Below are 13,891 nucleotides of genomic sequence, written 5' to 3'. Positions count from 1 at the left end.
GGGGAAATAAATTCAGAGCAAGAGGAGTCTGGAATAGAGGTAGGGGAGCTAACCCTTCTAAACTGTTATATTATGAGTTAATATTGCTTTATTACTATTCATGTCTTGAAATTCTGTGTGAATATTGTTAATGCTTATTGTATATCTATCTATATTGAATTTCTGTGTTAATATTATATGCTTTTGTTTTGAATCTGTAAATAAGAAATTTGTTAAAAACTAGTTGAGGAACACTTTGGCTAAGGAAAGACTTGGTACTTGAGTTGTCCACTGTGACGCACCTCTCTTTCCTGGAAGTCTACTCGACAAGTTTTTAACTTAAATCCTATTGAACAGATTTTGTACTGTTAAATTATTGTGCAATATATCTGGTTGGAATGGAAATGTCTGATGAATTCATGTTATTGTGGTAGATATGGAATTATGAATTATAATTGTGATGATTGCATTTTATTATATGGCAATTGAATTTATGCGTCTGAACATGATATGAGTATTATAGGGAGATTTTGTAAGGGTATAATGTGAGTTGAGGAATATGAGTATGGTATGAGTCTCGTGGAGAGATTCAATAATGTTATGGTATTTATGTATATGTTGATGTTGAGGGTCCCGTAGTTGGAGGTTATCCTGATACTCTAATAATCATCCAATTTCAAGTAGAGAAGGATGAATTATGTGGTGAGAGGAGCAGGAGGTCCTGGTCTATGTGCCGGTTTTGGACATAGTGAGGGGACTAACCTTGTGAATGGTATGAAGAATTTTGGAAGTGTATTTGTAAGAAGAAGTAGAAGTCATTACAAGTGCATAACCTCCCGTGACCGCTCATCAACGTATCATATGGATGAGTGTCTATTGGGTATTATGGTGTTTATTGGGTATTGTGGGACGACTGTCTAATAGGAATTGTGGTATGATGGTATGAGGGTGTATGACATAATTATTATATGATGTTAGTATCAAAGCAATTATGCATGTTTTATAAATGATTTGTTGCATGTTAGCTCACCCTACTTGTTTGTGTTTGGGTATGTACGATGATCGTATAATACGTTATACGGGAGTAGATGAAGGAATGTCGTCTGATCCAGTACCAATGAAGAAAGAGATCAAAGAATAAGTTACAAGAATTCGAGTTATATTTATGAGTTTATAGTTGAAATCTGAGTTTAAAACATGTATAGACATATATCAACTATGAATTTCTAAGTGTGAGATTACGGGATGTTACCGTAAATGTAATGCTGCAATACATAAATTATGAATTTTCAAGCGTGAAAATTTGGGATGTTACAATTATGGAATTTAAAATTTACATGGAATATGAATGAAAGTGATTCATTCAAAATTAAAATAAAGATTTGTTATTTCTTTTGCATTATAAGGAATTGAAGCACCTTTTATGTTCTTTAATGGTGGCAGGAAGAGCATAAGTAAAAAATGCAGCTATGTAAGCGGGAAGTTAATGTTGTTTTTACCAACTTAGCGAATAGGACTGAATTGATACAAATTTGAAAACGTAGGAACCAAATGTCTACATTTTTAAAACTGAGTACTAAATAAAAATCCGAGAATGAAGTAAACATTTAAACTAAAATCATTTTATAAAAAATTAATTTAATTACAAAAATAATTTAAATCATTAAATTTATTTATTTAATATTAACAAAACTTTACTATTAATTATATATAATTTTAAAAAACTTTATATACATTTAATAAAAAAAAAAAAAAATAATTTAAATACATTATTTTATTTTAAATAAAAAAATTGAAAAAGTGAAAGTGTGTGGAGGGTGCACGACTTCAAGAAAAGAAGTCGTCAACCCCTACAATTTTAATTATTTTGTTTTTTAATTAATTTAAATAGTTTATACTTAATATTTTTATTAATTTAAATAGTTTATAATGAAAAAAATTGTTATTAATTAATTATATTTTGTAAAAAAATATACTATAATAAAAAAATTCAAAAAAATAGAAAATTTGTTTTTTTTGAATTTTTAATTAGATAATTACAATAATTATAGTTATAAATTATTTAATTGAAATTATTTGTAAGAAATTTAGTTTAATTACAAAAATAATTAAAATTGTGAAATTTATTTATATAATAATATTAAAAAACTTTAGTTGTTAATTAGATATAATTTTAATTATTTTAAATACATTTAAAAACATCTTTTACAAATTATAAAGGATTTTAATTAATAAAAGAAATTAAAAATTTTAAAAAGTAAAGATGTGTGGAGGGTGCAAAGTAGTCAACCCTCTTACGACTTCAATTTTTTTTTTTTATGAAAAAAGACGTGGTAATCGATTACAACACACGGTAATTGATTTGTAATCAATTACCATGCCTTAAAGTCGTTTTTAGGGTGCACGACTTCACCTCTGACCACGATGTCAGGGCGAATTCATGCAGGAAAGCACGACGGCGAATTCATGCAGGAAAGCACGACTTCTTCATTTGAAGTCGTATGGACCCCCACAACTTGCCTATTTTCGTAATTTGAAAATTTTTTGTGTTTTAACTTCCTAAATCTAAAGTCAAGTCAGCTTCAAATTTATGGCCACGATATCAATGCATGAGATTTCGAATTGCATTTGTGGCCCAACCCTTACTAACGAATGGGAACATTACAAGCTTATGTCAGCTCATGTGGCCTATATTTTTCATTAAAAGCACTAATACTCCAACAAAATTTGCTTAGTCTCCGGATGAGGATATGCCGTGAAATTTAGTTGTCGCCTTCTCTAACTATAACAGATGACGAGGCAATAGAACTTTCAGAACTGGTGCATTGGAAGATATCGCAATGATATCCCCATCTTGGATGGTATGATAGATATGAGAACCATCAATATATATCACTCCTTTTCTACAGGTCCATGTAGCAACTAATGTTTGATCATCTTTGATCAATCCACGCATAAGATCTGAGGCTTCCTCGGTTGAAATAGGCTCCCTTATCATGTACTGGAGATCCCGAGATAAAATTGGCATTGGAAATCCACCTGCTGAATGCATTGCAGCAGTTGAACCAGCAGCGGTTGAAACACGTAGACCACTTGATCTACAGTTAACGAGAGGGGAACATGGTTTGTTACCCTCTTTGATTCTACAAAAATATATGCTTAGTTGGCTTCATTACAGAGAATAAAACCTCTGAGACAAAATTAAGAAAATGTGAGTTGAGTTTTAATTTCTCACTGGAATGATCATGTACCTGAATGAGAACCTGGAAACCGAGGCAGGACATGGATGTGCAACTAAGATATCATTGAGAGCATAAGTTGACAAGTGCAGTGCGTTAACAGATATCATGGTCCTTCTTAATTCGGAAGGAAGAAATTGACCTTCAAGTATAGCATCTAAAACCTGAAAAAGATTTTAAAAAACTGGATAGATGAAATATTATATTGAAACCAACAAAATTTAAAGAAGAAAATCATTTCTAATTCCTAATATGTATATTACACTTTGTCCCACTTTTTCACCTTTCAATTGCCTATACAAGACGAAGAATCTTTAGCTTAGATTACAAGTCGAGAGAATATCCCTTAATTTGTCCCATTTTTTTTTACAAGAAATAAGCATTTGAAGCTGAACATTTATCCAAAAGTTGAAGTCAAAAAATATAGAGTAACATTATTAACAAGAAAACTTTAGGTTAAATGACCAATTTCATCCTTGAATATAAGACGTTGACAAATTAGTTCTTGAAAGAATATAAAAGTTTAATCTCTAAATGTGTAAAATATACAAATTGGTCTCTCAATATTATAATTTAATAATAAAACAATTTATGATTTAGTATCAAATTTATCCTCAAAATTATATTTTAATGACAATATTCTCACAACTTAAAAGTAGAAGATAATTTACACATTCGGGGACTAAATTAGATTTTTTTCCTTTTTCCAAAGATTAAATTTGCAATGCGTCACACGTTCAATAACTAAATTGGTGATATACCAAAACTTTAATATGGGAAAGGAAACAACAAATTGTTATGCTTAAGATAGAGAAATTAGATATTTAGGAACTTTTTTTTCTATGAATGGACTCCCTTTCAAAAGATATTTGCCACTTGTGCTGCAGGCTTTCAGCTCATCAACTTATGGACTACAATGGTAACAAAATTACAGGTTTTGTCATAAAATTGAAAGCTGCACCAAACTGTACTTACAAAGGAGGGAATAGACGTTGAACAGACATCACCGCAAGCTTGTCTCATTTCTCACTGTTAGGATATTTATCCTAATTTATCATGATTATAGTGTGTCTAGGATTACCCTATTTATCATGATTATATTGTGTCTAGGATTACCCTATTTATCATGATTATATTGTGTCTAGGGTTACCCTATTTATCATGTACTTTTGTATCAATTTATTCTTATAAATAGAAGATTGTGAGAGGGATCAATTAAGCCCTCTAGAATTATTTTAAAGTTTAATTCTCAAGTCTCACAATTGATTAGAGGTACATTTTGAATCCCAAATCAATCCTATCTCTACTCAATGCTAAACCAGCTTTGAGCTGGTTAGTCACGTCAGAGTATAATGATTAAAATGGTTTCAAAGGAGTAATTATTGGTTCATGATTGTGATAATTAACAACAATGTCAAAAAAAAATTGAATATTTCAAGTTACTGAATTATAAAACTTCATTCTACACATGCTTCCTGCTAAACCTCAAGGAGTAGCAAGCTTACTTGATAATCTTTCCTATATGGGTAGACAAGAGCTAAGCTTACTTGTTCAAAGTTTTCAACACTAGCAGCACAAAGATGGCCTGTGCTTCTGTTAGCATCAAATTCACTACTGCATTGCTCCACCTATTGCAAATGGAATTTGATTAAATAACCTAGTTTCTTTATTTTCATAATCAAAGGATGATCAAATGAAATATATATACATAGACGCTATATCAATAGCAAAGCCAAAACTATATTTATATATACCTCATCAATACGTGTAGGGTCAGAATTCACTCCAAGAACAGGAATTTTGTCATCCAATGAATGGCTAGCATGTAGAAGAGTTCCATCACCACCAATTGTGACAACTAGATCCACATCATTGATGGCTGGCAACAAGTTGTTACGCAGTACAGCTTTCCATTCAACTGACTTTTTTCGCAAAATAGCTTGACAAAAGTTTATTGCATCATGGTGTACCTTACGCCTATTCTCCAAGAACTGTATAATCTGCAATTTTCCTAACAATTCAAATTTTAAATTGCTCTATAAACATCTCAATCATGCCAAAAATACCATGTCAAAAATATATGGCAAAAATCCTCAAAGCACTCCATATTAAATAAGGATGTAGTAAGACATCATATCAAATGCACCAATATTGCAATTTGATTTGTTTAACGTATCAAATAATACTTATGTTAGTATTTTGAGGTTGTGAAAGGAATAATTGATCGGGTAGAGAATATGTAAAGATAGTGAAATGTAGAGAAAATGTGGAGATAGTAAAATGTGAAAGTAGTAGTTGGAAGAAGTGTTTTAGTTGTCTTAGTTGTTATAGATGTTGTCTTACCTCAAATGGTAGAGAACATGGGTATTTATAGACCCGTAGATTATTCTAGAACATGCTAGGCAAAACATATGTGAAATGTCCTAGATTTTTACCTATGTAAAATGTTCTTGATTTTTTTCTTCTTATCTAAGGCTTTTCTACAATATTCCAGAACTTTTATTACATTTTAATACTTCTATCTTAGGCTTTTCTATAGTCTTCTAGAATTTGCATTACACTTCAATAACTTATCTATATCCAATACTCTAATATGCTTATCGATGAAAAACTCAATCTTTGAAGCACTTTCATGATGACAATAATTTATAATTTTTTATTTTGGCAATATCTAAGAAATGTCATGTTTGGGCCACATAATTGAAATTATATATTTATTATGTTTTATGAATTGTTATACGTTTTAAATTATGTATACATCCTGTTATTTCCAAAATAACCACGACAAACACATATCATATCTGATACATGTCACCTATTTGTGTATCATACCATCAAACACACACACACATATATATATATAAGGGCTGAGTTATTAGATACTTCGTCAGTAATGAAAGCACGGCTTATTGGTATCTTATCCCTTCTTCATTATATAGGGTGAACGGTGTACGAGGTGAGAACTCTTGTCATTGTAAAAAAGGTGGACTATAAATCTGGGTCATAGAGCCATACAAGAATAGTTAAGATTAAAAGCTAATGCTTACATGATCAAAATATGAACTTATATTCTACGTTTGTAGTTCTAGTTTTTTCTCAATAAGAAGAATCTTATTATTAAATGGTCAAAATTAACTCTTCTGACAAAAGCTCGCACCTAATACATTTCACACACAAAAACAGCTATTTTTATTGTTCTAATTCATTGATAAGAAATTAAATTACCACCAATACTTTACCTACAAGATGAAGGACGTATAAAGAAGCGTTGGTCATTCAACTAAAGCTTTTTCTAGGTTAAAATGAAAGTGGGCAGCAGGGAAATGGCATTGTAGCAGGAATGTAGGAAAAAATGTAGGACCTTTTTTATTTCCCATCTACCCATTTTAGAATACAAGTTTCCAACCAAGCACAAACAAACAAACCCCAAATTAACATTTCATCAAGCAGTATGCGTGCATATTGGAAAGTGTGTAACAAACCCTTCACCTATTGTTTCCTAAATGAATCTTCAAACAAGCAAACAAAACCATCACGGGGAATTATACAAACATGTGAAAGAGGTGATGAAACGAAAAGGGAAGATGGTGGGTGGAGGCAATGTTACCTGAGGGGGGGTGTGGGGAGGTGGTGAAGATACACTGAAGGGCTTTAGCAGCAGTAATAGCCTCATCTTCTTCATCACCATTTGTTTTTGCTTTTAGCTCTCTCAATTCTCCTTAAAAGCTTGCAATTGCAGGGCCACACCACACGCCACAAGCACAATACCTCTTCTTCGCCTAGGTTGTTCTTTCTAAATTAATGTAATTTTTATTACCTGTTATTAAGGCTTAACATCTTCTCTCACATTACTTTTCATTTTTATTTTTCTTATTTTAATAGTTCATGTTTTTATTTCAATTTAAGACTATACTTTCCAGGCTTAAGTGATTTTTACTTCTAATTTCGTACTGTTCATTTTGTATAATTCTTAAATAAAAAAATTAAATTTTAGGATATATTGATGGTTTTATAGGAAGAATAAGTTCATATTTCTAAAATTTAATTTGTAAGGTTTCCTTTAGATAAATTTATCAAATTTACTCGTGAAGTAAATTTACTCGTGAAGTAAATTTCCTCTTCAATCATTTAGCATGAAACACAAAGAAAATGAATCAACAGTTAAAAGATAAAATAGAAATATAAATTAGTGGATAAAATTAGAGGTAGGCAAAATGAACTGTACTAGAGAGTATTCTTAAAAATTATATTAAACCAAAAATTAATTTGTTTAAATTGAACTAAACTAATTAGTTCAATTAAACTGAATTAAACTATTTTTTTTTCTTTTAAACTGTATTGTAGTGTATTATTTTAAACTCAAAGGAAGCACATTATTTCACTTAGTAGTTATGTCTGCAATCTCTTCTCTTCTCTATCTCATCCGTGGTGTGTTCACTTGGGGGAGAGGAATTGAGAGAGAGTGAGTAGATGGATTTGAGAGGATTTGAGGGTAAATTAATTGTTGTTTGTTTGAGTGGATTTGAAGGTAAATGAGAGTGGATTTAGAATTAAAGTTTGTGAGAATTATTGTAGGATTTGATTCATGTGATAAAAAAAATTTGTTTAATTGGTAAAAATTAAAGATTATCAAAATACCCTTAATAGTAAAAGTAATATAAGATGATAATTATTAATGTTATATATAATTGTAAAAATATTTATAAAAAAAAATATTTTTTAAATGTAAAAAGAAATTATAATTTAGTAAATTGAAATAATAATAATAATATTATTATAATAATTATTATTATTAGTTTTATTATTATTATTATTATTATATATTATTATTAAAACTACTCAAATCTCATAAGAATGATATTTTTATTACAGCAATGCATGCACCTACCTGCAAAAACTATTTCATACCAAGGATAAAAATGACTTTTTATTATAATCACCTCCAAATCTCTTCTATGAAATTTTTTTATATCCTCCAAATCCATCTGCACAAATCCAGGCTAATCCATGAAAGCGAACATAAAATTAAATATCCGCGCAAACCATTCTCTACAGTGTATCACCTCAAAGCTAACAGAGCATAAAAGAATTAGTTCAATTTGTTTTTTTTTTAATAATGACAAACAAACAAATTAATATTGAATAATATTACAGCATTTAAAAAAGTTAAATTATAAATCTATATAATTAAAATTAGTAAATAATTATAATAAAAATTTTATAAAAAATTAATGAAATATTATTGGTCATATTATTAAAATTAAATTAATAACTATAACTATTTATTATTAATTTAAAAATATAAAATGTCTAAAATTTGATTCTCATATTAAATATAGTTTAATTTAATAATATAAATTATTTTATATATCATTTTATATAGATTAAAAAGTTAATCTCCAGAAAATATCTCTATTTATCTCTGTTTTGCCTTATTCGAAATATTTTTATTTGAACTATTATCTAGTTTAATATAAAAGCTTTCATCTTTCTTCTCTTCTCACCTTTTTCTGAATTCTCTCTCTTATATATAAACAATATTATATTTTATAATTATTTACTTATATAAGTACTTTTATGTTTTAATTTTTACAATTATAGTTAATTTTATTAAGTTATAAAAATAATTACCACTTGAAATATAACTACAGTATAATAAAATTTAATTTTTTTAAAATATATAATTATTTTAGTATAAATTTAATAATATTATTTTATTTTAATAATTATTATAATAATAGTTAACTTTTTATTTATCTATATTATATATATATATATATATATATATATATATATTCATCTTTTAAGCTTAAAACTTACCAGAACCTAAAATGAAGTAAAAAAAAATTGTCTCACGCAGTAAAAAAAAAATTAATAAAATCTAAATTATATATATATATATATATATATATATATATATATATATATATATATATATATATATATATATATATATATATACACACCGTGCCTTTATTTTTTATGTTTGTGTTGCTGGAAATAGAAAAAGAGCAAAACAATTAAACAAGCAAAAGTAAAATGCAGTAGGTACATAGTTTGAAGTAGTTAACTAAACTATTAATAAAAGAAGTTCAGTTTTCTTAAACTGAATTACAAATAAGTATAATTCAGTTTTAATAAAAAGTAGTTTAGTTTTGATAGTGCAAAATAGTATAGATAATTCATAGTTTAGTATAATTTAATTAATTATGCCCACTCTAGATAAAATTATAATAAAATAAATTTTAAAAACTTTACCTGTTTTTTTGAAGATTAAATCATAGTTTTCTCATCAAATGAAATGATTGAAGAGGAAATTTGCTTCACTTGCGAGTAAATTTGATAAATTTATCTAAAGGAAACCTTGCAAATTAAATTTCAGAAATATGGACTTATTCTTCCTATAGAACCATCAATACATCCTAAAAGTTAAGTTTTTTTAAGAAATATACAAAATGAACTTTAGAAGTAAACTATAAGGATTTGTCTTTGAGCAATCTGTTTCTTTATTTCTCTATTTGAATGAATGATATTCTGTTTTGAGAACAATATCATATGATTGACATTGTTAAATATAATTTGAATTTTTGAATTAAGATATATATATATATATATATATATATATATATATATATATATATATATATATATATATGAAACATTTGATTCGATTAAATGAGCATATTGGGATTGAACTACAATTGTGATTGATTGAATCTATTATGAATGCTAAAATCTGAATATAGATCTATCAGGTGATCAATTGTTCATATTCCTTGATCATGCATTGATATACAAGTATTACTCATATTCTACAAAAAAGAAGGGCATTATCGAAGGCCAAAAGCCCTCGAAAACAGCCAGAAACCGTCGGTACAAGGTAATTACAGACGGTCAAAAAACCCTTGGTAAATCACAGAAGCCCTCGATAATTACCAAAGGGCAAAAGCCTTCGGTAAGAACCAGGCAGAATTAAGTGATATTTGTATTTGTTATCCAACCACATAAACCTGCATAACATGTTCACATCATAGACAGACCTGTATAACAATTTCAAACCACAGACAAACCTCCATAATATACATTCCAAAGTCATCCAATCATTAATAGAGTAAACAACAATATAATAACATCATTTGTATTGTTCAAATTTAAGAACTTGTATTTGTAAATGAAACATTAAACATAAAACATAAAACATAAAACAATTGTTCATCTAGAAAATGTAATGTAAGAGAATCATAATGTAAAATAAAAAATGTTCTAACAACTATGTTCAATAACAAAATAAAACTAATAATCTACATATTCATCATCAGAATGATCTTCATCATCCTGTTGCTCTATAGATGGCTGGACTGGTGTGGGCTGGACTGATGTGGGCTGTTGAGGGACAATGGGTGACGGGGAGGATCGTGGCTGAGTCGGAGGGACAGTGGAATGAATGTCTGAAGCATCAAGCAGTGCTCTCATGATCAGGGACTTGAAGTTTGTAAACTCGATTCTCAAGTCACTGTAATTTTCTCTCAAATCATGATTTTCCTGGTCACGTTGTTGTAGTAGCTATGTCAAGCGCTCAATGGTCTCTTCAATAGTAGTGTTGGAAGAAGAAGGTTGGTGCTTTAGAGTACCTCCTCTTCATGTTGTATAGTTTGCAGCAAGTTGTCCTGCACCGTACACTCATCCCTTTTTCTTCCCACCAACGACATTTACCCAACACTATGTCCTACGGATGTCGTCGTCCTCATTAGTCGCATCATCTAGTGTAGGAGCTGACCCATGTTCAAATCTAATCTGTGAAAGCCTCGTAGAAAATTCTTCCTGTTCAAACATTAAAAGCAATGTTAGGGAATGATACAATAACATAATGAGAAATTAATATTAGTACCATTGTTATTTGCTTACATGTGTATTCTGAGATCTTTCATCAACGAATTGATTAGTGCCCTTCCGAACATGAGTTTATGCAAAGACCTCATCAACATGGACCGCCCATCCTAGAGCTTGTGCCTGTAACAGAATTTATAGTTAGAAGTGTACATGAAATAGAAAATACATAAATTATTTATGAAAGAAACACAAAAGTATTGAATGTTTACCATACAAACGGCATGCTCATGAACCGTGATCGACCCACCAGTACGCAGGGTGCCACCCTTTTCAGAAGCTTTGTTCCTCTGGGCTGTAGCACACTTATTGCAAAACTCTGCTGAATTCCAATGAGCGAGTAAAGAGTTCCAAATGTGCTCGCCCAACCAGTAAGGGCGCTGCCCTGCATTGTGGGCATCCCTAAACATCTCTGACAGCCGATGAGATGCTTTCATGTGAAAATTTCTGTGTATTTGAGTTTCATGTTCAGGTTTCCACTGCACCTTCACCGTAAAACGCTCCCAGAATGACTTTTTGTCATCTATAGGTATTGCTTCCCAAGTAGGCCATGGATTCAAATATTGTTGCTTAATTGATCGACTGATGGCTTGGGAAGCAACCCTGGATGGAATAAACCTTCATATAAAGAAATAAAATTCATTTGAAGTAAGACAAACTTTAAACATAAAATGGTTAAAAAAGGGATTAAAGTCTTACCCTTTACCATATGGCTCAATCCATGGTTGATCATGGAGGGGCGGGTCAACACCATCACCATCACTAGCTAAATCTGGATCAGCAGATGGTGTGGCAGTCTCAGAAGGTGGTATAGAAGATGAGGAAGGTATAGAAGTAGGGTCAGGAGGAGCAATAGGGGTAATAATCACAAGGGGAGGAGTGGGGGTAATAATCACAAGAGGAGGAACGGGGTAATAATCACAGGGGAGGAAGAATGTTTGTTGTAGGGGTAGGAGGAGGGTGTACTACAGGGGTAGGAGGAGGGTGTATTATAGGGGTAGGAGGAGGGTGTACGACAGGGGTAGGAGAAGGGCCCACGGATGATGGACTGACAACAGCAGTGATAGGTAGTGTAACAGGCACCCTAAGTACATACTTTGGTGCCTGTCGTTGCCTCTTTTTAGGCCTTGCTACCCCCTTTCTTTTATCACGACGTTCTGAACCTTCTCCTGTCATGACTGCATTGAAATGGTTACAAATAAAGTGAAAGAACTAAAAAGACTAAGGAAGGATCAGTACAAGTTAACGTGAATGTAAAATAATTGCATATAACTTTTAAGCTGGTATTTTGCATAACTCAATTGGAATGTTTTTGAAATGTTAGTTAAATGGTTTAATAGCCAATTTAGTCCTCACTTTGGTTGAAAAATCTCAATTTAGTCCCTCGTTATAAAAGTATTTTGAATTAGTCCTAACTTTTAAATAGTGGGTCAGATTAGTCCTTTCTGTTAAATATAAGTTAACAAAATTAATGGATGATGATGTGACACAACTTAAAGCTAACGAGGGACCAATCTAACACATCAGCTTTAAGCTGTGTCATATCATCATCCATTAATTTCGTTAACTTATATTTAACGAAAGGGACCAATCTGACCCACTATTTTAAAAGTTAGGACTAATGTAAAACACTTTTATAACGAGGGACTAAATTGAGATTTTTTCAACCAAAGTGGGGACTAAATTGGCTATTAAACCTAGTTAAATTTGCTACAATAAATATCTAACATTCAATCATCGTCATCATCATCTTCATCTTCTTCTTCTTCTTCTTCATACTCATCATCGTCATTTTCTTCTTCTTCTTCATCACAACTTTTCATACCTTAAAGTTGGTCAGACTTTTGCATCCAAGAAAATGATACCAGGAGTTCTCTATAACTACTGGTCTTGTTTGACAAGATATAGCAACAATTTGTTAATATAATGTGTTTACTCCTTCAGCATCTTTATGTTTCTTTCTTTTCTAGTTGTTAAAAGAACAAAAAATTTGGCCATGTTGAGATAACAGAAACTATGCTGCTTCAAAATCACCAACTTCTGAATCACCAACTTCTGAACTAAGCTGTAAAATGTCTGAAATCAAGTTCACTCATCCTTTACTAGAAAGGTAAATATTTTGATGCATTGACTAGTGTTTAGAACATACCTCTTTTTCTTTTTCATGAAACTGAGGAAAATATGTTAATTAACCTGAAACAAACATGTTTCAAAATGAAGTTATCCTACAAATATTCTTATTATTAGCTTCTTAATATGCTCTCAAACGAAACTGCTTAGCATGAGGGCGTGGCTATTTCACCATTATAACGAATTTCTCGGCAATCACATCTAAAGTTTGGTTATTCTGGTTTTGTGTCTAACTGAAACTAAGTTGGAAAAAGATTAAAAGTAACAATGACGCGAGAAGTTATAACAAGTGTTCTTAGTTGGAAAATTATTTGCAACCTCAGTTCCTTTGTAAATAATGTTTTTGTTAGATTATGAATCCAAATCATATCAATTATAAATGAGCAATAAACTCTTTCGTGATAAAGCAATTTTCAATTCCCTTCGAAACTGATGAGATGAAAAGAAAGAAACAGAAAAAAAAAATTGTACATGCTTACAGAAGACCATGACTTCTTCATATAACATCTGTAGTTTACTTTTTCTTAAGTTTTAATATTTGTAATTTGACCCATTAACAAATTATATATATATATATATATATATATATATATATATATATGTGTGTGTGTGTGTGTGTGTGTGTGTGTGTGTGTGTGTGATCCAAATTATTAACT

The 13,891-nt window shown here is 30.3% G+C and overlaps 1 protein-coding gene across 1 annotated transcript; it reads right to left on the bottom strand.

Annotated features, from left to right (window-relative positions):
* Positions 1-2,560: 2,560 nt before the first annotated feature.
* Positions 2,561-7,021, bottom strand: LOC124827614 (putative NADH kinase). Its single transcript, XM_047300705.2, has 5 exons — positions 6,826-7,021; positions 4,973-5,218; positions 4,766-4,846; positions 3,231-3,382; positions 2,561-3,122 (listed from the first exon to the last, which is right to left on the bottom strand). The coding sequence occupies exons 1-5, from the start codon at positions 6,904-6,906 to the stop codon at positions 2,762-2,764; spliced, it is 921 nt and encodes a 306-aa protein (XP_047156661.1). The 5' UTR covers positions 6,907-7,021; the 3' UTR covers positions 2,561-2,761.
* Positions 7,022-13,891: the final 6,870 nt, after the last annotated feature.

The sequence above is a fragment of the Vigna umbellata genome, chromosome 7 (assembly GCF_029865625.1).
Source record: "Vigna umbellata cultivar VRB3 chromosome 7, Vumbellata_1.0, whole genome shotgun sequence".
Lineage (NCBI taxonomy): Eukaryota > Viridiplantae > Streptophyta > Magnoliopsida > Fabales > Fabaceae > Vigna > Vigna umbellata.
Note: the sequence above shows the minus strand (reverse complement) of the source record. Positions and strands in the feature narration are given on the sequence as shown.

Coding starts and splice junctions, on each gene's coding strand:
- LOC124827614 (XM_047300705.2), bottom strand. CDS start 6,906: ATGGTGATGAAGAAGATGAGGCTATTACTGCTGCTAAAGCCCTTCAGT. Junction 5,219..6,825: donor CTCCCCACACCCCCCCTCAG/GTAACATTGCCT, acceptor GGAAAATTGCAG/ATTATACAGTTCTTGGAGAA. Junction 3,383..4,765: donor GTGTTGAAAACTTTGAACAA/GTAAGCTTAGCT, acceptor AATCTTTTTCAG/GTTTTAGATGCTATACTTGA.